Source organism: Pongo abelii, chromosome 3, assembly GCF_028885655.2.
Source record: "Pongo abelii isolate AG06213 chromosome 3, NHGRI_mPonAbe1-v2.0_pri, whole genome shotgun sequence".
Taxonomy (NCBI): domain Eukaryota; kingdom Metazoa; phylum Chordata; class Mammalia; order Primates; family Hominidae; genus Pongo; species Pongo abelii.
This window is the reverse complement of record NC_071988.2, coordinates 191609754-191636296: the sequence shown is the minus strand read 5'-3', so window position 1 is coordinate 191636296 and position 26543 is coordinate 191609754. Positions and strand designations below refer to the sequence as shown.

General features: G+C 38.1%; 1 protein-coding gene across 14 annotated transcripts in view; it reads left to right on the top strand.

Moving 5' to 3' along the window:
* Positions 1 to 26543, top strand: part of NEK1 (NIMA related kinase 1) — a 223970-nt gene that overhangs the window by 150030 nt on the left and 47397 nt on the right. For all 14 annotated transcript variants that reach the window (XM_063723724.1, XM_024245861.3, XM_054554703.2 and 11 more), the window contains one exon: positions 4051 to 4203. In XM_063723724.1, coding sequence (XP_063579794.1) covers positions 4051 to 4203 — 153 coding nt within the window. The remainder of the gene's footprint in view (positions 1 to 4050; positions 4204 to 26543) is intronic.

Sequence of the window (26543 nt, the reverse complement as noted above, 5' to 3'; positions counted from 1 at the left end):
TGTTTGCTTCAGAGTTTATAGTGTATTATCGTAGCACAGTGTATTAACTTAGCACAGCCTATTTTCAGTTGAGTTATACTTCATATATGGTATAAGAATATTACAATAATATACAGTTGACCCTTGAATATAGTACGGGGGTTGGGGGTATTGAATCCCCCGTGTAGTCAAAAATCCATGTGTAACTCTTAACTCCCCCAAAATTTAACTAGTAATAGCCTGCTGTTGACCAGAAGCCTTATCAATAACATAAAGCCAATTAACACATATTTTACATGTTATATGTATTATATACTATATTCTTATAATAGGAATCAAGAGAAAAGAAAATGTTACTAAGAGAATGATAAGAATGAGAAAATATATTTACTATTTATTAAGTGGAAATGGATCATCATAAAAGCCTTCATCCGCATCATCTTCACATTGAGTAGGCTGAAGAGGAGGAAGTTGGGGGGTTGGTCTTGGCGTCTGAGGGGTGGCATAGGTGGAAGAAAATTTGTTTATAAATGAACCCCAGCATCTCAAAACTTTGTTTGAGGATCATCTGTACTTACATTTGTTCCCTCCCAACCATTGTTGCTATTTTTTTTTATGCTATAAATCCCATAATACAGCATAGTCTTTATTCTTTAAAAAGATTTAAATAATAAGAGAAAAAACTATTTTGTGTCTACCCATGTAGTTTTCATTTCTTTTGTGTAGAAGATATCTATTTTGTATCATTTTTCTTCTGCCTGAAGGACTTCCTTTAAGATTTTTTGTAGTACAGTCTTGCTGGTGATTCTTTCAACATTTGTATGTCTGTAAAAGTTTTTATTTTAAAGACATACAAATGTCTGTAAAAGTTTTTATTTTTATTTTATTTAGCCTTCCTTTTGCAAAGATATTTTTTCTGAGACATAGAATTCTAAATCGAAATTGTTTTCTTTTAGTACTTTAATGATGCTGCTCCACTGTCATCTTATGCACATTACTTGTGATGAGAAGTCTTCTGTTACCCTCATTTTTTGTTTTATTCCTCTGTGTCTTTTTTCTCTGACTCCTTTTCAGATTTTTCCCTGTAGCCTTGGTTTCAGTGAATTTGATTGTGATGTGCCTTGATGTCACTTTCATCATGTTTCTTTTACTTGGGTTTTGTTGAGCATCTTGGATTTATGAGTTTATAGTTTTCGTCAAACTTGAAAAACTCGTGGCCATTATTTCTTCTATTTTTTTTCTGTCTTCAGTGTGAATGGACGAGTTCAATGGACAGGTTCATTTATATGAACTTTATTAGGACAAGTTCAATATGGATCTTATTAATGTTTTCTTTACCTCTATCATGGTCAGTCTTCTCTCTAGCTTGTTGAACATATGGAATTCAGTTATAATGACAGTTATAAATGTCCTTGTCTACTAGTTACATCATCTCTGTCATTATAGGGTTGGATTGGATTCATTGATTTTTTTCCTCCTTTTTTATAGTTAATATTCTGTTTCTGTGCATGCTTGATAATTTTTTGGGGGTGGCCAAATGTTGTGAATTTTAATATTTCTGCTGTGTATTTTTGTATTTCTATAAATATTCTTGACCTTTATTCTTGGACACAATTTAGTTACCTGTGCATAGCTTGGCTCTTTCAAGTCTTGCTTTTAAGCTTTGTTAGTTGGAACAGAGCAGCAATCGATATTATTAGTATTACTGTGCATTAGCGTACGGCTAATCTTTTACCTTTTCTGGATCAACAACCTTTCTGAATAATCTGCCTTGTGCCTTGTGAATTATAAATCAGTCTTTTTTGGCTGATGAGAATAGGAACTCTTTCTGGCACTGTGTGAACTCGAAGTATTGTTACCTCTGCTTCTTTTGAGTGGTCTTTTCTCTAAACTTTCTCTAAAATTTCTTTACACATTATGTACTGATATGCTGATCAGTACTCAAGTAAAGACTCAAAGGGGCTTTTTACAATTTTCCTGAGTTCTCTCTCTGTGAAACTTATTACTTCAGTACTCCTATCTTGCAAACAGTAGCCACTTTGGCCTCCCTAGACTCCCATTTCCACCTCCTCAGCTCAGAGAGACCATTGATTCCACCTCTGTTTTCCCTCCCTGCATTGAAGGGGTTAAATTCCAGTGTTGGCGGGGACAGGAGGGTTTCTCTTATGAATATTTAGTTATCCCAGTTTTGTTTGTTAGAACTTTTTCCCCTTTTGAATTGCTTTGGCACATTTGTCAAACATCGAATGACTGTAAGTTATGGGTCTATTTCTGGGTTATCTACTCTATTTAACCATCCTTTAAGAAATTCCTCTTGGTAATCATTTTGGCTGTATGAAACTAATTATTATCTGCTAATTTGCATGTACTTTCGTGGAACTGGTACATTAACTGTATCAATATGTATTAGGTTACCATTGAATGTCTATATACCTTATGCCTCATAATACATAATATTATATCCTGTATGTTACTACTAGGTGCCTGTGTCTTCATATATTATTACCAAATATTCTAAAGACTCAAACTTCAGTATATAATTTTTACATATTGCTTTGATAAATGTTATTAGAGTGGTTTACCTCAAATTATTATTGTCAATAAGGAAGTAGCAGTTATTTGCCTACTTCTGATAAATAAAGCAGGACAAATTTTCTTAGAAATACTTTTCTCTGCTTTTTAATCCATATGTGTGTTTATTTTAAGATTTGTTTTCTATTTTTTCTGTTTAATATATAGAAATGAAATACTAATTTCTGTTTCTTCTATTTTTATATTCCCCCCCAATTGTTATTTACTTATCTTAGTTTTTTCTATTTTTTCACATAAAGATTTTATAGAAACATAATACAGGTTGAGCATTTCTAATCCAAAATCTGAAATCCAAAATACCCCAAAATCTGAAACTTTTGAGTACCAGTGTGACACCCCCACATCTGACCCCATGTGATGTGTCAAAGTCAAAGTGAAGGTACACAACACGTGGTTTATTCAGCATCCCCAAGGACAAAAAGACCCTCCAGCCATTTTAAAAAGCTATCTGATAGAATACCTTCTCATCCCTTCAGATCCCTTTCTGATCCCTCAGCTGCTTCTGATATTTCTTTTTGCCCATAAAATGAAAGACAGCATAGAGTAACCTTTTAATCAAAATCCAGTTTCGTGGGTGGAGACTGAAAGCCTGCAGTTGCTCAACAGCTCTCAGGTATTCTGGTGATAATACTGTGCTGCTTAGTTATCTTAAACACATTTTTTCACTGTAATGGTATGTCTCTCTTTTTTTAACTATGAAGTATTTTTGTGTGAACAAGTGAAAGAAAATGATTGCTTATTAGCAGCATATAAACTCACAGTCAGGAATGATGGTGATGCCAAACAACCATAGAGGGCCCACATGGGTGGCCAAGACAGTGACACTATTGCTTTCTGATAGTTCTGTGTATACAAACTTTGTTTTATTCACAAAATTGTTTAAAATGTTATATAAAATTACCTCAAGTCTATGTGTATAAGATGGATGTAAAACAATATTGAGGCCCTTTGTGGTGGTTCACACCTATAATCCCAGCACTTTGGGAAGCCAAGGTGGGAGGATCACTTGAGCCCAGGAGTCCAAGACTAGCCTGGGCAACATAGTGAGACTCTATCTCTTAAAAAACAAACAAATGAATTTCATGTTTAGACTTTGGTCCCATCAACAAGATTCTCGTTATGTATATGCACATATTTCAAAGTATGTAAAAAATTCAAAATCCAAAACACTTCTGGCCCCAAGCATTTCAGATAAGAGATACTCAGCCTGTATTAATTTATGGTTTTTTCCTATTTTTATATTCCCCAAAACTAGAATTTAATTCATATTCTAAAAGGCAATTATAGATATATTTTTATTGCTAGTTTCATTTGCTTCTGTTCTCACCATTATTCATCATTCTTTCCCTGAAAGTCTTTGTGATATAACCTTTTTTTCTCATGAACCACTCAATTGGATAAAAGACCCAAAATCTGCCTTACCATGCAGTATTATTATACTGTTATTGAAAATTGTTTCTTTGTATATTTTTCTTATAGGACATACAGTGGGAGAAGTTATTAAATTAGATCCTAATGGATCTCCAAGAAGAGCCTGGGGGAAAAGTCCGACAGATTCTGTTCTAAAGATACTTGGAGAAGCTGAACTACAACTTCAGACAGAACTATTAGAAAATACAACTATTAGAAGTGGTAAGGAGAAACTAGTAGTTTTTCTATACTAGAAGTAATGTTATTAAAAATCTAATTATGTATTTTAAGATGTTTCCATTTTAAGTGAATTATTTTTAATTATCTTTCTGTTATAATAATTTTTTAATTAGATTGAGAATGATTGTGTTTTCTAGGGGGATTGTCCAAATGGTAGTCTTGAGTTTTGACCTGATAGACCTGGATAGGATCTAAAAGGAAAATGAAGTGTGTATGGGTGGAGTTGGAAAAGTCAGAATGATATTTTACGTGAAAACAGATATAGAAGAAATGCATTGAGATGAGTTGTGTCTATTTTGATATGGATTCAAGAATGAGATTGACTAAAAGGTATTTCAGTAGGTGTGACAGACATTATTAATTCTAGGACTGGGGAAGGAAAGTTGTCATGATGCAGGAGGAAATATTCCTGATCCATAAGTTTTGTGGCCTTTGGTATTACAGCTATGCATCAAGAAGAGTGTCTATGTATGAAACAGGTATTTTCAGATTAAACAGCTGGTTTAAATGATGAGGAAGTGGAGTGTACTTTTCCTGTTTTTAGAAGTTGTGTCTAGGCAGGAATGTGTGTTGCACTTTTGTGTTCTCTTTCCTTCTCTATCTCTCTCACTCTTTTTCTCTGTCTCCCCTTAAAAAGCTTCGAGTGACACTCATATCCAGAGCTGGTGGAAAAATAACCTAGGAGATGACACTGCTGATATTGTTCAATAATGGAATTAGCCAGATGCTGAGAATTAGCCAGTGAAATGAACCTATACACATGTTACTGAAGTGGCAAAAGTAGGCTGCTAAGAATTCTGTTATTTTCTTTAATATTAAAGGGAGAAAACAATTTGAATTGAGAAATACAATCATCTGCAAAAAAGGCAAAAAGTGTATATGTTTGTAATTGATTTGTTCACATTCTTGTATAAGGAAATTTTGCAGTTGTATGCCAAATACTAATTAAAAATACTAGTAACTTTTTCAAAATGTTCCAGGCTTTATTCAAGACGAAAATGCCTTCAGGCTCTAACATTTTTTTAAATAATAATAATAATTTTACTCTGCAGTGCAAAACTCTCTGGAAAAAAATGAGAAAAAAAATTCAGATTTTTTTGTAGTCTAAAAGCTCTATAATATGCTGATGCTCATTAACACTATTACTTTTAAAATATTAGATTCTGATTCCTTGATGTCAAGTTTTATTGCTTAAATATATGCAATTTGGTGTACAGTAATACTTAAATTGCATAAAAATTGTGCTTTCATTCTTCATATTCATCATAATCCATTTGCACAGAATTGGAACTGAGAAATAACTTATGATTTCTCTTCATTCAGTCACCAACTATTTATTGAACACTTCTTAGTTGTGTTCACTATTATATGTTAGATGGTAAGCTATAAAGGAAAAAAAGATCATTCTTGCTCTCAGCGGACAGACAAAAATGAAAACAAATAATAACATTGCGTGAAAAGGACAAGAATAAAAAGTACCCACAAAGTTCAGAATTAATGCAGAGATATTTAAGTAATTAACTTTATCTTGTATAGTCAAGAAAGACATCCCAGACCTGTTATATGCCCTCTTCTTTTTCTCCCAAATACATTTACTGGGAAGAATATGCTCTGTATTGGGATTTTAAGCCAAAGAAGTGACAGTTTTTACCATCATCGAAATCACATGTGGCACAATCTGTGTTACAGATGTTTTTTGTGAAATGCTCTGGGGCCACAGCTGAGGTAGCTTTACTTTATCAGTACTGTATGACTTTATTAATGATAACACATATGGCCCTTTTGGGTAAGGGAGAGCCACAAGACAATAAGCAATTTTGGGACCACAGATGAGGTGGCTTTTCTTTATCAGTACCATACAGTTTTATTAATGACAATATATAGGCCCTTTTGGGTAAGGGAAAGCCACAGAGAATAAGCGACTTTTGGGTTTATCAAAGATTTTTTTTCAAATAACTCATTAGGTAGATAAGGAGGAGAATGAAATTCCAGGCAATATGCTATTCTAGTATATGCAAAGACAAAGGTTTAGCTCATGTGTATGTGGAGGTAGCTTCATGTAGTAGAAAGAGAATGGGCTTTGGTTCCAATCCTGGCTTTATTACTTGCTCAGCAACAATGGATAAGTTCCTCTGACTTTGGCATTCATTTCCTCCATGTGTAGAATGGAAAACTACTATCAAGGCTTGTTTTGTGTATTAAATGAGAAACATAAAAGATCCTTGGTGTTCTTCATTTTAGTCTTCCAATTCTTATGTCAGTGTCTCTTTCGTCATTCTGAGTGCTTGAAACTCTTTTTGAAATAGATTCCTTAGGAAGGACTTGTGTGAACACTACACTCATAGATTTTCCATTTTCATAACAGTTTGTCTTATGACTTTATTTGTGAGGGTCGATTTGGCTGCATGTAAAATCCTTGGCTTACTTTTTTTTCCTTGACTGTCTTTAATATATAGTTTAATTATATTCTGGCATAAAACATTGCTGCAGAAAGTCTGATGGCAGTTTTATTTTCTTTACCTTATAAGTGATTTGGTCTTTTTGCTTGGATGCTCAGAGTATATCTTTCTTTTTACTTAAAGTCCAATCATTTTCTTAAAATATATTTTGACATTGAGTTTATTTTTCTACTACAGTACATAGTGTTTTTTGTTTGTTTGTTTAATATACCTTTTCTTATAGAAGTTTTGGATACATAGTGATATGGTTTGGCTCTGTGTCCCCACCCAAATCTCATCTTATAGCTCCCATGATTCCCACGTGTTATGAGAGGAACCTGGTGGGAGATGCCTGAATTATGGGGGCAGATCTTTCCCATGCTATTCTCATAATAGTGAATGGATCTCATGAGATCTGATGGTTTTTAAAAAATGAGAGTTTCTCTGCACAAGCTCTCTCTTTTTTTTTTTTAACCTGCCACCATCCATGTAAGATGTGACTTGCTCCTCCTTCCCTTCTGCCATGATTGTGATGCCTCCCCAGCCATGTGGAACTGTGAGTTCAGTTGTACCTCTTTCTTTTATGAATTTCCCAGCCTCAGGCATATCTTTATCAGCAGCATGAAAACGGACTAATACACATAGCAAAATTGAGTGAAAAGTACAGAGTTCCTGTATATGCCCTTCCCCCAGACACACACAGCCTCCTCCACCATCAATAGCCCACACCAGAGAGGTACGTTTCTTTTAATCAATAGACCAGTGTTGACACATCATTATCACCAAAGTGTATAGTTTACATTTAAATTTACTCTTGGTGCTTTAATTTCCCTGGGTTTTGACAAATGTATAATGCTATGTAACCACTATTATTACACAAGAATTTGCTGCCCCAAGAATCCCCTGTGCTCTGCTTATGTTATTCCTCCCTTTCTTCCAAACCTTGGCAACCACTGATTATTTTACTATCTCCATAGTTTTGTCTTTTCCAGAATGTCATCTAATTGGACTCATACAGTATGTACTCTTTTCAGATTGGATGGTTTCACTTAGTAATATACACTTAAGGTTCCTCTGTAGTCTTTTTGTGTCTTAATAGCTCATTACTTTTTAGCGCAGAATATTACATTGTATGGCTGTGCCAAGTTTATTTATTCACTTTCAAGATGTACTGAAAGACATCGTGATTGCTTCCAAGTGATAACAATTATGAATAAAGATGATATAAACATCTATGAGCAGGTTTTTGTGTGGACATAAGTTTTCAATTCATTTGGGTGAATACAGAGGAATACAGTTGCTGGATTGTCTAGTAAGAGTATGTTTAGTTTTGTAAGAAACCACCAGTCTCCCAAAGTGTCTGTACCATTTTGCAGTGAATGAATGAGAGTTCCTGTTACTCCATGTCCTCTTCAGCATTTGGTGTTGTCAGTGTTTTGGATTTTGGTTATTTTAATTGCTGTGTAGTGGTATCTTGTTGTTTTTATTTGCAATCTCCTCATGACATATGATGTTGAACCTCTTTTCATATGATTCTTACTATACGCTGCTTTGCCACCTGTATACCTTAGTGAGTTGCCCGTTGAGATCTTTCACCCATTTTTAAATTGGGTACTTTATTTTCTTATTGTTGAGTTTAAGAATTCTTTGTATATTTTGGTTAATGGTCCTTTATCAAATATGTCTTTTGCAAATACAGATTGAGTATCTCTTATCAGAAATGCTTGGGATCAGAAGTGTTTTGGATTGGGTTTTTTTGAGATTTTGGACTATTTGCATTATACCAGTTGAGTATCTCTAATCCATAAATCCAAAATCTGAAATGCTCCAATGAACATTCCTTTGGGCATTATAACAATGTTCCAAAAGGTTCATATTTTGGAGCATTTTGGATTAGAGATAGTCAACCTGTATTTTCTCCTAGTCTGTGGCTTATCTTCATGTTCTCTTGACATTGTTTTTTTTTTTTTTTTTTTTTTGAGATGGGGTCTCACTCTGTTGCCCAGGCTGGAGTATTGTTGCAACATGGCTCACTGCAGCCTCAACCTTCCTGGGCCCAGGTGATCCTTCCACCTTAACCTCCTGAATAGCTAGGACTACAGGTATGCACCACCATGCCTGGCTAATTTTTGTATTTTTAGTAGAGACAGGGTTTGCCCACGTGATCCTCCCACCTCAAACCCCCAAGTGCTGGGACCACCAGTGTGCATCATTGTGCCTGGCTAATTTTTGTATTTTTTGTAGAGATGGAGTTTCTCCATGTTGCTTAGGCTGGTCTCAAACTTCTGAGGTCAAGTGAACCATCCGCTTCAACCTCCCAAAGTGCTGGGATTACTGGTGTGAGCCACTGCACCCGGCCTATTTTTGCATTTTATATTTAGTTGTGTGATTTATTTGGAGTAAATATTTTTGAAGAGTTATAAGGTCTGTGTCTAGATACATTTTTTCACAAGTAGATGTACAGTGTTTTTTTAGCACCACTTATTGTAAAAACTATTCCTTCTTCGATGAATTATCTTTGCTCCTTTGCCAAAGATCAGTTGACTATATTTGTATGGGGCCATTTCTGAACTCTCTATCCATTCCATTCAACTTTTTTCCTGTTCTTTTGCTAGTACCCCAATATCCTGATTACTGTAGCTTTATAGTATTTCTTGAAGTCACATAATGTCAGTCCCCAACTTTGTTCTCCTTTAATTATGTATTGGCTATTCTGGGTCTTTTGTACATCCATATAAACTTTAGAGTTATTATGTCTGTATCCACAAAAGAGCTTGCTGGGTTGGCTGGGATTGTGTTAAATCCAAAGATCAATCAAGTTGGAAAAAAACTGACATCTTAATGATATTGAAGCTTCCTGTCCATAAGTTGGAGATATATCTTTATTGTTCTTTAATTTTTTCATCAGTTTTGTAGTCTTCATCATAGTGTATCTTTTTAATATGTAGCTTCCGATCTTTTTTTCCCCTGTCAGTTTTAGGAGTCTTTTTTTATCCTCTCGATTTTAGGACAGTACTCTTGAATTATTGCCTGCCTTCTTCCCTCCCCTCCCCTCCTTTCCTTTCTCCTCTTCTCCCCTCCCTCTCCCCTCCTTCTCCCCTCCCCCCTTCTTTCTCTCCTTCCTTCCTTCCTTCCTTCTCTCCCCCTGCCCCACACTTTCTCTCTTTCTCCCTTTCTCCTTTTCTCCTTTTCTCCCTTTCTTTCTTTTTTCTAACAGCAATGGAGTCTTGCTATGTTTCCCAGGCTGGTCTTGAACTCATGGCCTCAAGTGATCCTCCTGCCTCAGCCTCCAAAGGGCTGGGATTATAGGCATGTGCCACCATACTGGGCATCTAGTATTCTGTTTTTTTTCTTCAGTCTTCGGGAATTTCCACTTTGTATGTTTTGGGTCGTCTTTGCCTTTCCTCTCAGTCAATTGCTCTTTTTTCTTAATGTTTTATTAACTATTGTGGGTACATAGTAGGTGTATATATTTATTGGGTACATGAGGTATTTTGATACAGATACGCAATGCATAGTAATCACATGAGGGTAAATGGGTCACATAAAGCATTTATCCTTTCTTTGTATTACAAACAGTCCAATTCTACTATTTTAGTTATTTTTAAATATACAATATATTATTCTTGACTTTAGTCACCTAGTTGTGCTATCAAATACTGGATCATATACATTCTGTCTAACTGTATTTTTGTACTCATTAACCATCCCCCACCACCCACCACCAACACCCTTCCCAGCCTCTAGTAACTACCGTTCTGCTCTCTTTATCACCATGAGTGCAGTTGTTTTAATTGTTAACTCCCACAAATAAGTGAGAACATGTGAGATTTGTCTTTCTGTGCCTGTCTTATATCACTTAATATGATGACCTCCAGTTCCATACATGATACTGACAGGATCTCATTCTTTTTTTGTGGCTGAATATAGTATGCCATTGTGTATATGTCCCACATTTTCTTTATCCATTCAACTGTTGATGGACATTTAGGTTGCTTCTAAATCTTCACTGTTGTGAATAGTGCTGCAGTAAACATAGGACTGCAGATATCTGTTTGATATACTGATTTCCTTTCTTTTGGATATATACCCAGCAGTGGGATTGCTGGATCACATGGTAGCTATATTTTTAGTTTCTGGAGGAACCTCCAAACAGTTATATATGTCTAGAAATTTATCCATTTCTTCTAAGTTTTCCAATCTATTGAAATACAGCTGCTCATAGTAGCTTCTAAAGATCCTTTTAGTTTCTGCAGTATCAGTTGTATTATAATTCCTCTTTTTTCATCTCTGATTTTGTTTGCTTGGGTCTTCTCTCTTTTTCTTAGTCTGGATAAAGGTTTGTTGATTTTGTTCATCTTTTCAAAAAGCCAACTTTTGATTTCATTGATCTTTTGTATTCTTTGTTTCTATTTTATTTATTTCTGCACTCATCTTTATTATTTCTTTTCTTCTACTACTTTTGGGCTTACTTTGCTCTTGCTTTTTTAGTTCTTTAAGATGGATCATTAGATTGTTTACTTGAAGGTTTTCCTCTTTTTTGATGTAGGGACCGATAGCTATAAACTTCTGTCTTAGTACTGCTTTTGCTGTATCCCAGAGGTATTGGTATATTGTGTTTCCATTATCATTTGTTTCAAAATTTTTTTCAGTTTCCTTCTTAATTTCTTCATTGACCCACTGTTTATTCAGAAGCGTATTGTTTAATTTCCATGTGTTTGTATAGTTTCCAAAAATTCCTCTTGTTATTGATGTCTAGTTTTCTTCCATTGTGGTCAGAGAAGAAACTTGGTATAATTTCAGGTTTTTTGAATGTTTTAAGACTTGTTTTGTGATCTAACATATGTTCTATCCTTGAGAATGATTCATGTACTGAGGAGAAGAAGCCGTATTCTGCAGCTGTTAGATGAAATGTTCTGTAGATATCGATTAGGTCCATTTGGTCTACAATACAGATGAAGTCTGATGTTTCTTTTCTTTTTTTTTATTTTTCTTTTGCTGCTCCTTGCAGAGCTGTGATGACCCCCTAGGCAATGCTACTAGAGTCAGCTAAGTCTGATGTTTCTACGTCGATTTTCTGCCTGGATGATCTGTTCAATGCTGAGAGTATAGTGTTAAAGTCTCCAGGTATTATTGTATTGGGGGCTATCTCTCACTTTGACTCTAATAATATTTCCTGTACATATATGGGTATTCCAGTAGTGGATGCATATATATTTATAACTGTTACATCCTCTTGCTGAATTGACCATTTTATAATTATATAATGACCTTATTTGTATCTTTTTATAGTTCTTGTCTTGAAATCTATTTTGTCTCATGTAAGCATAGCTATTTCTGCTCTTTTTTGGTTTCTGTTGGCATAGAATATCTTTATTCATCCCTTTATTTTTGGCCTGTGTGTGTCTTTATAGGTGAAGTCTGTTTCTTGTAGGCAGCTGTTCATTGAGTCTTCTTTTGTTTTTTGATTATGCTTCAAGTTCTAGGGTACATGTGCACAACATGCAGGTTTGATACATAGGTATACATGTGCCATGTTGGTTTGCTGCACCCATCAACTCATTATTTACATTAGGTATTTCTTGTAATGCTATCCCTCCACCAGGCCCCAATCCCCCAACATGCCCCAGTGTGTGATGTTCCCTGCCCTGTGTCAAAGTGATCTCATTGTTCAATTCCCACCTATGAGTGAGAACATGTGGTGTTTGGTTTTCTGTCCTTGTGATAGTTTGCTGAGAATGATGGTTTCCAGCTTTATCCATGTCCCTGCAAAGGACATGAACTCATGCTTTCTTATGGCTGCATAGTATTCCATGGTGTATATGTGCCACATTTTCTTAATCCAGTCTATCACTGATGGCATTTGGGTTGGTTCCAAGTCTTTGCTATTGTGAATAGTGCCACCATAAACATACATGTGCATGTGTATTTAAAGTAGCATGATTTATAATCCTTTGGGTGTATACCCAGTAATGGGATTTCTGGGTCAAATGGTAATTCTAGTTGTAGATCTTTGAGGAATTGCCACACTGTCTTCCACAATGGTTGAACCAATTTACACTCCCACCAACAGTGTAAAAGCATTCCTATTTCTCCACATCCTCTCCAGCACCTGTTGTTTCCTCACTTTTTAATGATTGCCATTCTAACTGGTGTGAAATGGTATCTCATTGTGGCTTTGATTTGCATTTCTCTAATGACCAGTGATGATGAGCATTTTTTCATATGTTTGTTGACCACATAAATGTCTTCTTTTGAGAAGTGTCTGTTCATATCCTTTGCCCCACCTTTTGATGGGGTTGTTTTTTTCTTGTAAATTTGCTTAAGTTCTTTGTAGATTCTGGATATTAGCCCTTTGTCAGATGGGTAGATTGCAGAAGTTTTCTCCCATTCTGTAGGTTGCCTGTTGACTCTGATGGTAGTTTCTTTTGCCATGCAGAAGCTCTTTAGTTTAATTAGATCCCATTTGTCTATTATGGCTTTTGTTGCCATTGCTTTTGGTGTTTTAGTCATGAAGTCCTTGACCATGCCTATGTCCTGAATGGTATTGCCTAGGGTTTTCTTCTAGGGTTTCTATGGTTTTCAGTCTAACGTTTAAGTCTTTAATCCATCTTGAATTAATTTTTGTATAAGGTGTAAGGAAGGGATCCAGTTTTAGCTTTCTACATATGGCTAGCCAGTTTTCTCAGCACCATTTATTAAATAGGGAATCCTTTCCCCATTTCTTGTTTTTGTCAGGTTTGTCAAAGATCAGATGGTTGTAGATGTGTGGCATTATTTCTGAAGCCTCTGTTCTGTTCTATTGGTCTGTGTATCTGTTTTGGTACCATTACCATGCTGTTTTGGTTACTGTAGCCTTTTAGTGCCAAGACCAGCTCAGTCAGGGAGACCCTAACCCAGCGACGCTAGAGGAATTAAAGACATAAACACAGGAATATAGAGGTGTGAAGTGGGAAATCAGTGGTCTCACAGCCTTCAGAGCTGAGAGCCCCGAACAGAGATTTACCTACATATTTATTAACAGCAAGCCAGTAATTAGCATTGTTTCTATAGATATTAAATTAACTAAAAATATCCCTTATGGGAAATGAAGGAATGGGCCGAATTAAAGGAATAGGTTGAGCTAGTTAACTGCAGCAGGAGCATGTCCTTAAGGCACAGATCGCTCATGCTATTGTTTGTGGCTTAAGAATGCCTTTAAGCAGTTTTCTGCCCTGGGCGGGCCAGGTGTCCCTTGCCCTCATTCCAGTAAACCCACAACCTTCCGGCATGGGCGTTATGGCCATCATGAACATGTCACAGTGCTGCAGAGCAGATTTCGTTTATAGCCAGTTTGGGGGCCAGTTTATGGCCAGATTTTGGGGGGCTTGTTCCCAACATTGTAGTATAGTTTGAAGTCAGGTAGCATGATGCCTCCAGGTTTGTTCTTTTGGCTTAGGATTGTCTTGGCAATGCGGGCTCTTTTTTGATTCCATATGAACTTTAAAATAGTTTTTTCCAATTCAGTGAGGAAAGTCATTGGTAGCTTGATGGGAATGGCATTGAATCTATAAATTACTTTGGGCAGTGTGTCCATTTTCATGATATTGATTCTTGCTATCCATGAGCATTGAATATTCTTCCATTTGTTTGTGTCTTCTTTTATTTCGTTGAGCAGTGGTTTGTAGTTCTTCTTGAAGAGGTCCTTCACATCCCTTGTAAGTTGGATTCCTAGGTATTTTATTCTCTTTACAGCAATTATGAATGGGAGTTCACTCATGATTTGGCTCTATGTGTGTCTGTTAATGGTGTATAGGAATGCTTGTGATTTTTGCACGTTAATTTTGTATGCTGAGACTTTGCTGAAGTTGCTTATCAGCTTAAGGAAATTTGGGGCTGAGACGATAGGGTTTTAAATATACAATCATGTCATCTGCAAACAGCGACAATTTGACTTCCTCTTTTCCTAATCGAATGCTCTTAATTTCTTTCTCTTGCCTCATTGCCCTGGCCAGAACTTCCAACACTATGTTTAATAGGAGTGGTGAGAGAGGGCATCCTTGTCTTGTGCCAGTTTTCAAAGGGAATGCTTCCAGTTTTTGCCCATTCAGTATGATACTGGCTGTGGGTTTGTCATAAGTAGTTCTTATTATTTTGAGATATGTTCCGTCAATACCTAGTGTATTGAGAGTTTTTAGCATGAAGGGCTGTTGAATTTTGTTGAAGGCCTTCTCTGCATCTGTTGAGATAATCATGTGGTTTTTGTTGTTGGTTCTGTTTATGTGATGGATTACGTTTATTGATTGGTGTACGTTGAACCAGCCTTGCATCCCAGGGATGAAGCCAACTTGATCATGGTGGATAAGCTTTTTGATGTGCTGCTGGATTCAGTTTGCCAGTATTTTATTGAGGATTTTTGCATCGATGTTCATCAGGGATATTGCTCTAAAATTATCTGGTTGTGTCTCTTCCAGTCTTTGGTATCAGGATGATGTTGACCTCATAAAATGAGTTAGGGAGGATTCCCTCTTTTTCTATTGATTGGAATAGTTTCAGAAGGAATGGTACCAGCTCTTCCTTGTACCTCTGGTAGAATTCAGCTGTGAATCCATCTGGTCCTGGACTTTTTTTGGTTGTTAGGCTATTAATTATTGCCTCAATTTCAGAGCCTGTTATTGGTCTATTCAGGGATTCAACTTCTTCCTGGTTTAGTCTGGGAGAGTATAGTGTTAAAGTCTCCAGGTAGTAATTATGTAAGTATGTGTCCAGGAATGTATGCATTTCTTCTATATTTTCTAGTTTATTTGCGTAGAGGTGTTTATAGTATTCTCTGATGGCAGTTTGTATTTCTGTGGGATTGGTGGTGATATCCCTTGTATCATTTTTTATGGCATCTATTTGATTCTTCTGTCTTTTCTTCTGTATTAGTCTTGCTAGCGGTCTGTCAATTTTGTTGATCTTTTCAAAAAACCAGCTCCTGGATTCATTGATTTTTTGAAGGGTTTTTGTGTCTATCTCCTTCAGTTCTGCTCTGATCTTAGTTATTTCTTGCCTTCTGCTAGCTTTTGAATTTGTTTGCTCTTGCTTCTCTAGTTCTTTTAATTGTGATGTTAGGGTGTCAATTTTAGATCTTTCCTGCTTTCTCTTGTGGTTATTTAGTGCTATAAATTTACCTCTACACACTGCTTTAAATGTGTCCCAGGGATTCTGGTTCATTGTGTCTTTGTTGTCATTGGTTTCAAAGAACATCTTTATTTCTACCTTCATTTCATTATGTACCCAGTAGTCATTCAGGAGCAAGTTGTTCAGTTTCTGTTTAGGTGTGCGGTTTTGAGTGAGTTTCTTAATCCTGAGCTCTAATTTGATTGCACTGTGGTCTGAGAGACAGTTTGTTGTGATTTCTGTTCTTTTACATTTGCTGAGGAGTGCTTTACTTCCAATTATGTGGTCAATTTTAGAATAAGTGCTATGTGGTGCTGAGAATAATGTATATTCTGTTAATTTGGGGTGGAGAGTTCTGTAGATGTCTATTAGGTCTGCTTATTGCAGAGCTGAGTTCAGGTCCTGGATATCCTTGTTAACCTTCTGTCTCGTTGATCTGTCTAATATTAACAGTTGGGTGTTAAAGTCTCCCATTATTATTGTGTGGGAGTCTAAGTCTCTTTGTAGGTCTCTAAGAACTTGCTTTATGAATCTGGGTCCTCCTGTATTGGGTGCATATATATTTAAGATAGTTAGCTCTTCTTGTTGCATTGATCCCTTTACCATTATGTAATGGCCTTTTTTGTCTCTTTTGATCTTTGTTGGTTTAAAGTCTGTTTTATCAGAGACTAGGATTGCAACCCCCGCTTTTTTTTGCTTTCCATTTGCTTGGTAAATATTCCTCCATCCCTTTATTTTGAGCCTGTGTGCATCTTTGCACGTGAGATGGATCTCTTAAATACAGCACACTGATGGGTCTTGACTGTTTATCCAATTTGCCAGTCTGTGTCTTTTAATTGGGGCATTTAGCCCATTTATATTTAAGGTTAATATTGTTATGTGTGAATTTGATCCTGTCATTATGATGTTCGCTGTTTATTTTGCCCGTTAATTGATGCAGTTTCTTCATAGCATCAATGGTCTTTACAATTTGGCCTGTTTTTGCAGTGGGTGGTAACAGTTTTTCCTTTTCATGTTTAGTGTTTCCTTCAGGAGCTCTTGTAATCCCTCAGCATTTCCTTGTCTGTAAAGGATTTTATTTCTCCTTCACTTATGAAACTAAGTTTGTCTGGATATGAAATTCTGGGTTGAAAATTCTTTCCTTGAAGAATGTTGAATATTGGCCCCCACTGTCTTCTGGCTTGTAGGGTTTCTGCTGAGAGATCCGCTGTTAGTCTGATGGGCTACCCTTTGTGGGTAACTCGACCTTTCTCTCTGGCTGCCCTTAATACTTTTTCCTTCATTTCAACCTTGGTGAATCTGACAATTATGTGTCTTGGGGTTGCTCTTCTACAGGAGTATCTTTGTGGTGTTCTCTGTATTTCCTGAATTTGAATGTTGGCCTGCCTTGCTAGGTTGGGGAAGTTCTCCTGGATAATATCCTGCAGAGTGTTTTCCAACTTGGTTCCACTCTCCCCATCACTTTCAGGTACACCAATCAAACGTAGATTTGGTCTTTTCACATAGTGTCATATTTCTTGGAGGCTTTGTTCATTTCTTTTTACTCTTTTTTCTCTAAACTTCTCTTCTCACTTTATTTCATTCATTTGATCTTCAATCACTGATACCCTTTCTTCCACTTGATCGAATCAGCTATTTAAGCTCATGCATGTGTCACGAAGTTCTCGTGCCATGGTTTTCAGCTCCATCAGGTCATTGAAGTTTTTCTCTACACTGTTTATTATAGTTAGCCATTCGTCTAATCTTTCTTCAAGGTTTTTAGCTTCCTTGCTATGGGTTCAGACATCCTCCTTCAACTCAGAGAAGTTTGTTATTACCGACTTTCTGAAGCCTACTTCTGTCAACTCGTCAAAGTCATTCTCCGTCCAGCTTTGTTCTGTTGCTGGCAAGGAGCTGTGATTCTTTGGAGGAGAAGAGGCGCTCTGATTTTTAGAATATTCAGCTTTTCTGCTTTGGTTTCTCCCCATCTTTGTGGTTTTATCTACCTTTAGTCTTTGATGTTGGTGACCTCCAGGTGGGGTTTTGGTGTAGATGACCTTTTTGTTGATGTTGATGCTATTCCTTACTGTTAGTTTTCCTTCTAATAGTCAGGTCACTCAGCTGCAGATCTGTTGGAGTTTGCTGGAGTTCCACTCCAGACCCTGTTTGCCTGGGTACCACCAGTGGAGGCTGCAGAACAGCAAATATTGCTGCCTGATCCTTCCTCTGGAAGCTTTGCCCCAGAGTGGCAGCCACCTATATAAGGTGTCAGTCAGCCCCTACTGGGAGGTGTCTCCCAGTTAGGCTGCATGGGGGTCAGGGACCCAGTTGAGGAGGCAGTCTATCTTTTCTCAGAGCTCAAGCACCATGCTGGGAGAACCACTGCTCTCTTCAGAGCTGTTAGACAGAGTCATTTAAGTCTGCAGAAGTTGTCTGCTGCCTTTTGTTCAGCTATGCCCTGCCCACAGAGGTGGGGGACTACTGAGGCGGTAGGCCTTGTTGAGCTGCTGTGGGCTCCGCCCATTTCGAACTTCTGGGCAGCTTTGTTTACCTACTCAAGCCTCAGCAATGGCAGATGCCCCTCCCCGAGTCAGGCTGCTACCTCGCAGATCCATCTCAGACTGCTGGGCTAGCAGTAAGCAAGGCTCTATGGGCGTGGGACCTGCCAAGCCAGGCACAGGAGAGAATCACCTAGTCTGCCGGTTGCTAAGACCTTGGGAAAAGCACAGTATTTGGGTGGGGAGTGTCCCGTTTTTCCAGGTAGTCTGTCATGGCTTTCCTTGGCTAGGAAAGGGAAATCCCCCGACCCATTGCGCTTCCCAGGTGTGGTGATGCCCCACCCTGCTTCAGCTTGCCTTCCGTGGGCTGCACCCACTGTCCAACCAGTCCCATTGAGATGAACCAGGTACCTCAGTTGGAAATGCAGAAATCACCCATCTTCTCCATCGATCACACTGGAAGCTGCAGACTGGAGCTCTTCCTATTCCGCCATCTTGGAACTCCTGTCGAGTCTTCTTTTTTAATCTATTCAGCCACTCTCTGTCTTTTGATTGGAGAGTTTATTCCATTTACATTCAATGGGATTATTACAAGTAAAGACTTAACTCTGCCATTTTGTTATTTGTTTTCTGGTTGTTTTATGGACTTCTCTTCCTTCCTTCCTTCATATCTTCATTTTAGGGAAGGTGATTTCTTTAGTGGTATGTTTTAATTTCTTGCTTTTTATTTTTTTGTGTATCTGTTATATGATTTTTTATTTTTGAGGGTACTATGAGGTATAAATACTATCTTATAACCCACTATTTTAAACTGATGACAACAGTGATTGCAAAAACAGATACCAAACAAGCAAACAAAAAACTAATAAAGACTCTTAACTTTGTCCCTCACTTTTCAACTTTTTGTTTCTATTTGTATCTTACTGTATTGTCTCTCAAAAAGTTGTAATTTTTTTTTTTCTTGAGACAGGGACTCACTCTGTCACCCAGGCTGGAGGGCAGTGGCACAATCTCAGCTTACTGCAACTTCCATCTCCTGGCTCAGGTGATCTCACATCAGCCTCCCAAGTAGCTGGGACTACAAGCATGTCCCACTGCTTGTAACCACCACACATGGCTAAATTTTTTTTTTTGGTAGAGAAAGGGTTTTGCCTATTGCCCAGGCTGGTTGCATGTTGCCCAGGCTGGTTTCAAACTCCTGGGTTCCAGCAATCCTCCCACCTCAGCCTTCCAAAGTTCTAGGATTACACGCATAAGCCACCACACCTCACATAATGTTTATTTATTTTATTTCATTTTATTTTTTGAGACAGAGTCTTGCTCTGTTGCCCGGGCTGGAGTGCAGTGGCACGATCTCGGCTCACTGCAGCCTCCACCTCCCGGGTTCAAGTGATTCTCCTGCCTCAGCCTCTCGAGTAGCCTGGATCACAGGTGTGTGCCACCACACCTGGCTAATTTTTTTGTATTTTTAATAGAGATGGGATTTTAGCATGTTGGCCAGGTTGGTCTCAAAACTCCTCACCTCAAGTGATCCACCCGCCTTCACCTCCCAAAATGCTGGGATTACAGGTGTGAATAATTTTTATTTTCAATCAGTTCATCTTTTAGTCTTTCTACTCAAGATATGAGTAGCTTACACACCACAATTACAGTGTTCTAATATTCTGTGTTTTTCTGTATACTTACTATTACTGGTGAATTTTACACCTTCAGATGATTTCTTATTACTCATTATTGTCCTATTCTTTCATATTAAAGAACTCCTTTTAGCATTTCTTATGGGACAGGTCTTGTGTTGATGAAATCCCTCAGCTTTTGTTTGTCTGGTAGTCTTTGTTTCTTCATTATGTTTGAAGGATATTTTCTCTGGATATACTATTTTAGGATAAAAGTTTTTTTCCTTCAGTACTTTAAATATGTCCTGTCACTCTCTCCTGGCCAGTAAGATTTTTGCTGAAAAGTCTGCTGCCAGACACAAAAGTCTGCTGCTGCTTTTTTCCTTTCTTTGTCTTTGACCTTTTGGAGTTTGATTAGTAAATGTTTTGAAGTAGTCTTCCTTGGATTACATCTGCTTGGTGTTCTATAAACTTCTTGTAGTTGAATATTGGTATCTTTTTCTAGGTTCAGGAAGTTCTCTGACATTATCCCTTTGAATAAACTTTGTACCCTGGTCTCTCTCTCTCTACTTCCTCATTACAACGAATCACTCTTAGATTTGCCCTTTTGAGTCGGTTTTTTAGATCTTGTAGGTATTCCTTATTCTTTTTCCTTTGTTTTTTGTCTCCTCTGACTATGTATTTTCAATTTTTTGTCTCCTCTCACTATGTATTTTCAAGCAGCCTGTGTTCAAGCTCGCTAATTCTTTCTTCTTTTGATGTGTTCTGCTATTAAAGGACTCTTATGCATTCATCAGTGTGCCAATTGCATTTCTCAGCTCCAGAATTTCTGCTTGATTCTTTTAAATTATTTCAATCTTTTTGTTAAATTTATCTGGTAAGATTCTGAATTTTTTCTCTGTTATTTTGAATTTCATTGAGTTTCCTCAAAACAGCTATTTTGAATTTTCTGTCTGAAAGGTCATATATCTCTCTGTCTTTCCAGGATTGGTCTCTGGTACCTTATTTAGTTATTTGGTGAAGTCATATTTTCCTGGGTGGTCTTGATGTTATGGATGTTCATTGGTGTCTGGGCATTGAAGAATTTGATATTTATTGTAGTTATTTTGGGAGGTTGTCTGTGTGCAGGAATTTATCTATTACCTCTAGGTTTTCCAATTTGTTAACATATAGTTGTTCATAATAGTTTCACATGGTACTTTGCATTTCTGTAGTATTTGTTGTAATGGCTCTTTGTTTTTTATTTTCTTTATTTGGGTCTTCACTCTTTTTCTCTTAGTCTAGTTAGTGGTTTTTCAATTTTGTTTATCTTTTCAAAACGCCAGCTTTTGTTGATTTTTTTAGTGTCTATTTCATTTTGTTCTGCTTGATTATTATTTCTTCTACTAGTTTTGCTTTTTTTCATTAACTGTAGTCATCCTACTGTACTATTTTAAACACTAGAATTTTATTCTATTTAAGTGTATTTTGTATGCATTAACCAACCACACTTTCCAGCTTCTGATAAGCACCATTCTACTCTCTACTTCCATGAGATCAACTTTTGTAGCTCCCACCTATAAGTCAGAAACATGCAATGTGTATTTCTCTATATGGATAATGACCTCCAGTTCTATCCACCTTACTGCAAAAAAATAAGATTTCATTCCTTTTATGGCTGAATAATGGTCCATTTTGTGCACGTGTGTGTGTGTATATATATATGTATATAGTTGTTTTGTTTTAAGTTTACTGAGTGCTTCTGCATGTTTGTTACATGGGTATATCACATAATGCTGAGATTTGGGCTTCTGGTGAACCCATCACCCAAATAGTGATGATAGTACCTGACAATTTTTTTTTTTTTTTTTTTTTTTTGCCTTCTCCCCACTCCGTCCTTCCTTCCTTTTGGAGTCCTCATTATCTTATTATTTTCACCTTTGTGTCCATGTGTACCAGTTATTTAGGTTCCACTTATAAGTGAGAACACATGATACTTGATTTTCTGTTTCTGAGTTAGTTCACTTAGGATAATGGCCTCCAGCTCCATCCATGTTGCTGCAAAGGACATGATAGATATTTCCTTACGGCAGCTTTTACTAATTTTGGATTTGACCTTTTTTTGCTTTTCTAGTTCCTTGAAATACATCATTACATTATTTATTTGAAATCTGTCTCTTTTTTTTATAAACAGGGTCTCAATCTGTCGCCCATGTTGGAGTACAGTAGTGCAGTTGTAGCTTGCTATAACCTTAAACTCCTGGGCTCAAGCAATCATCTCACCTTAGCCTCCTGAGGAACTAGGACTACAGGCAGCCACCGTGACCAGCTATTTTTTGTTTTTGTTTTTGTTTCAGTAGTGACAGGGTCTCACTTTGTTGCCCAGGCCGATCTCTAACTCCTGGCCTCAAGGATCCTCCTACCTCAGCCTCCCAAAATATTGAAATTACAGCCATGAGCTTCTGGCCCTTTTGTGATATGGGTGTTTATTGCTATAAACTCTTAGCACTGCTTTTGCTGTTTCCCATAGATTTTGGTTTGTTGTGTTTCTATCCCCATTTGTTTCATGAAATCCATTTATTTCCTTCTTAATTTCTTCATTGACTCACTGTTTGCTCAGGAGCATGTTGTTTAAATTCCATGTATGTGTACAGTTTCCAAAGTTCCTCTCGTGATTGATTTCTAGTTTTCTTCAATTGTGGTCTGAGAAGATACTTGATATGAAGTAGTTACATTTTAATTTGTTGAGATTTGTTTTGTAGCCTACCATGTGGCCAGTCCTGGAGAATGTTCCATGTGCTGATGAGAAGAATGTATATTCTGCTGCTGTTGGATGTGTTCTGTAGATGTCTGTTACGTCCATTTGGTCTAAAGTGCAGTTTAAATCAAATGTTTCTTTGTTAATTTCCTGTCTAGATTATCTGTCCAGTGCTGTCAGTGGGGTGTTGAAGTCCGCAACTCTTATTATATTGGAGTCTCTCTCTCCCTGTAGTTGCTTTATATATCTAGGGTTCTGCTATTGAGTGTGCATCGGCTTATAATTGTTAGATCTGCTCATTTAATTTTTCCCTTCATCATTATATAATGACCTTCTTTGTCTTTTTTTACAGCTTTCGGGTTAAAATATGTCTTATCTGATATAAGTGTATGCCTTCTCCCACTCTTTTTTTGTTTCCATTTGCATGGAATATCTTTTTCTATTTCTTCATTTTCAGTCTATATATGTAATGAGTTTATTGTAGGCAGCATATAGTTTGGTCATTTTTTTTAAACCATTCAGCCAACCTGTATCTTCTAAATGATTAATTTATTTCATTTATATTAGAGGTTATTATTGATAGGTGAGGACTTAACTCTGGTCATTTTGTTAATTGGTTTTTGGATGTTTTGTATATTTGTTGTTCTTTTCTTTCTTTTTTATTGTTTCATTGCAGTTTGGTTATTTTCTATAACATTTGACTCCTTTTTCTCTTTTGTTTGTGAATGTGCTCTGTCAGGTTTTATACTTTAATGTGCTTGCATAGTGGTAGATATTGACCTTTTATTTCCACATGTAGCGCTCTCTTAAGCATTTCTTATAGGATCAGTCTGCTGTTGAATTCTCCTGGTTTTTGCTTCTTTGGGAAAGACTTTATTTCTCCTTCATTTTTGAAGGATAGCTTTGGTGGGTGTAGTATTCTTGGCTGACAGTTTGTTGTTGGTTTGTTTTTGGTTTTGTTTTTGTTTTCTCAGCACTTTGAATATATCATCCCGTTTTCTCCTATCTTATAAGTTTTCTGCTTAGTCTGTTGGGGGTGCCCTTATATGTAACTTGATGCTCTTTTCTTTCTGTTTTTAGAATTCTCTTTGACTTTTAACTGACTGATTGTAATGTGCCTTGGGAACATCTTTTGGGGTTGAATCTTTTTGTGTATTTAAGTTTCCTGTATCTGAATGTCTATATCTCTTAAAAGGCTTGGGAAATTTTCAGCTATTATTTCATTCGAGAAATTTTCTATGTCCTTGCCCATCTCTTTTTTTTTCTGGAACACCCAAAATTTGAATATTTGGGGCACTTTACAGTTGTTCTTATGTCACATAGACTTCCATTATTCTTTTTTTTTCTTTTATCCTTTTCTTTCTTTTCTGAGTGGATTATTTCGAAAGAACTGTTTTCAAGTTCAGAAACTCTTCTTTCTGTTTAGTCTATTGTTGAAGCTCTCAGTTGTACTTTTATTTAATTCATTGAATTTTGTGGTGGGTGGGGGGTTTGGGGTTTTCTTTGTTAGTTAGTTTGTTTGTTTTTGAGACAGGGCTCTGTCACCCAGTCTGGAGTGCAGTGGCAGTGCCGTGATCACAGCTCACTGCAGCCTTGATCTCGTGGGTTCAAGGGATCCTCCCATCTCAGCCTCCCAAGTAGATGGGACTACAGGCATGTGACAGCATGCTTGGCTAATTTTGTTTCTTGGAGGTAGAGACAGAGTTTTGCCATGTTGCCCAGGCTGGTCTCAAATTATGAGTGAGAGAGAGAGAGAGAGAAAACAGGCTAGAGTACATTGGTGCAATCATAGCTCACTGCAGCCTCAAATCCTGGACTCAGGAGATCCTCCCACCTTATCTTCCAGACTAGCTATGGCTATAGGCACATGCCACCACACCTGACTTACTTTTTAAAGAGTTTCCTGTAGAGACAGTATCTCACTGTGTTGCCCAGGCTGGTCTCAAATTCCTGGCTGCAAGCCATCCTTCTGCCTTCCTTTTCTAAAGCACTAGGATTACATTTGTGAGTCATAGCATCTGGCCCTGTTTGGTTATCTTTCATGATATCCATGTTGAATTTCTCATTCAGATCATGAATTGTTTTTCTGATTTCTTTGTATTATTTATCTGTGTTCTCCTATACCTCACTTAGCTTTAATTTTACTTTGAATTGTTTTAGGCATTTTGTAGATTTATTTTTGTTGGAATCTTGCTGGAGAATCACTGTGTTCTTTTGGAGGTATCATGTTTCCTTACTTTTCATGTTTCTTGTGTCCTTATATTGATATCTGTGCATCTATTGTAATAATCACTTTTTCCGATTTTACGGATTGACTTTCATAGGCAAAGACGTTTTCCTGTATATGTATCCATGGTGTTGGTTGAGTAGGGTGTTTTGGCTTTGATTCTGGGTGGGCAGAATAGTGCAGTCTTCATATGATTTCTTCAGCTGTAATCAGTGTCAGTGGTATCTGTGAATTCCTGTGTGTCTTAGGTTATGGTTGTTAGTGGAGACTCTGGTAAGGATTTACTGTGGACAGGGAGCCAGTTGAGCCAGTCCTCAAGCCCCAGTCTTGGCAGCATGCTGAGAATGCAGGTACTTGGTCCCCCGGATGGTGTTCAGGCACTGGTGATAGTGGGTCCAGGTAATCCTTGGGCCTCCGCATGGCTTACTTGGGTGCCCACAGTAGCAGTGGTGGGCCAGGTGGGCAGGGCTAGTCCCTGGGTCCATCATCAGCACTCATGGGCACCAGCAGTGGTGGCGGTGAACTGAGAGGGCTAGTCTCTAGGCCTTTAGTGCAGGTGGATGGTGGCAGTGGCTGCAGGTTGGGTCTCAGGGCCCTCTGGAAGGTATGTTTGGGTATCTGTGGTGGCGGACAGAGGTGGGTAGATCTCCAGACCTCTGGACAATACACATAGCACTATTGGGGGCATCGCCAGGTAGAGCAGGCCTATACTTGGGCCCCTGTATGGTGCATGTGCAGGCAGTTTATGTTCGGCCAGACTGGTTGATCTCTAGACCCTAGATGATGTGTGTGGGTGCTGGCAGGCTGGGCGGGCCCTTTCCCAGGCCCCTGGAAAGCTTATACAGGCACTAGCAGCAATAGGCATGGCAAATTGGTCCCTATGCCCTTGGATGATGCTCACAGGCCTTTGCCAAGGCAGGAGCAGGGCAGGGTGGGTCTGTCTTCAAGCCCCGTGATGGTGCTGTCAGGCACAGGTTGTGCTTAGCACAGCAGGTCTACTCCCAGGACCCCAGACTGCACACTCAGAAATCAGTGGTGGTGGTGGTAGGCAGGAGGGCCTGTCCTCAGGCCCCCTGACTGTGTGTGCAGGCACCCGCATCAGCAGGCATGGTGGGTTGATCTCCAGTCCTGGATGACATGCTTGCTAGTGCCAGCTCTGATACATGGGGCAGATTGATCTCCCAGCTACCAGGTAGCCCTCTCAGGTGGTGGCATCAGTGAGTGGGCCAGGCCTGACCTCAGGCTCTAGGATGGCACCCAAGCATGCCTATCTCCTTGCTCCTGAAGGTGCACGCAAGTGCGCATTCACCCAGGTGCTAGGGGAGGCAGGGTTGCTGTCAGTACCAGCAACTCCAGGAAGGCAGCTCCCAGGCTCTGGGGAGCACATGCTTCAGCTCCCTTTTTCCCAGGGGCAGCCTTCCTAATGTGCTGCACCACGCATTTCCTGTGGTGTAGGACTGTATGTGGGCTAGAGGACTAGGGACCTGGCTGCACAGTTGAGTCCAGCTCATGTCACAAGGTTGCAAATCTATAGGTGGACATGGAGTAGATGTCAGTAGAGCTCCAGGGGTGTGGAGATTTAGGGCCTGTTAAGCCCTGGGGCAGGTTGTTATCTGGTAGGGATTGGGTTCTCAAAGTGGCACCATGTTGCAGCTGCTTGGGTCTCAGGATGCTGTGTGAGATCCA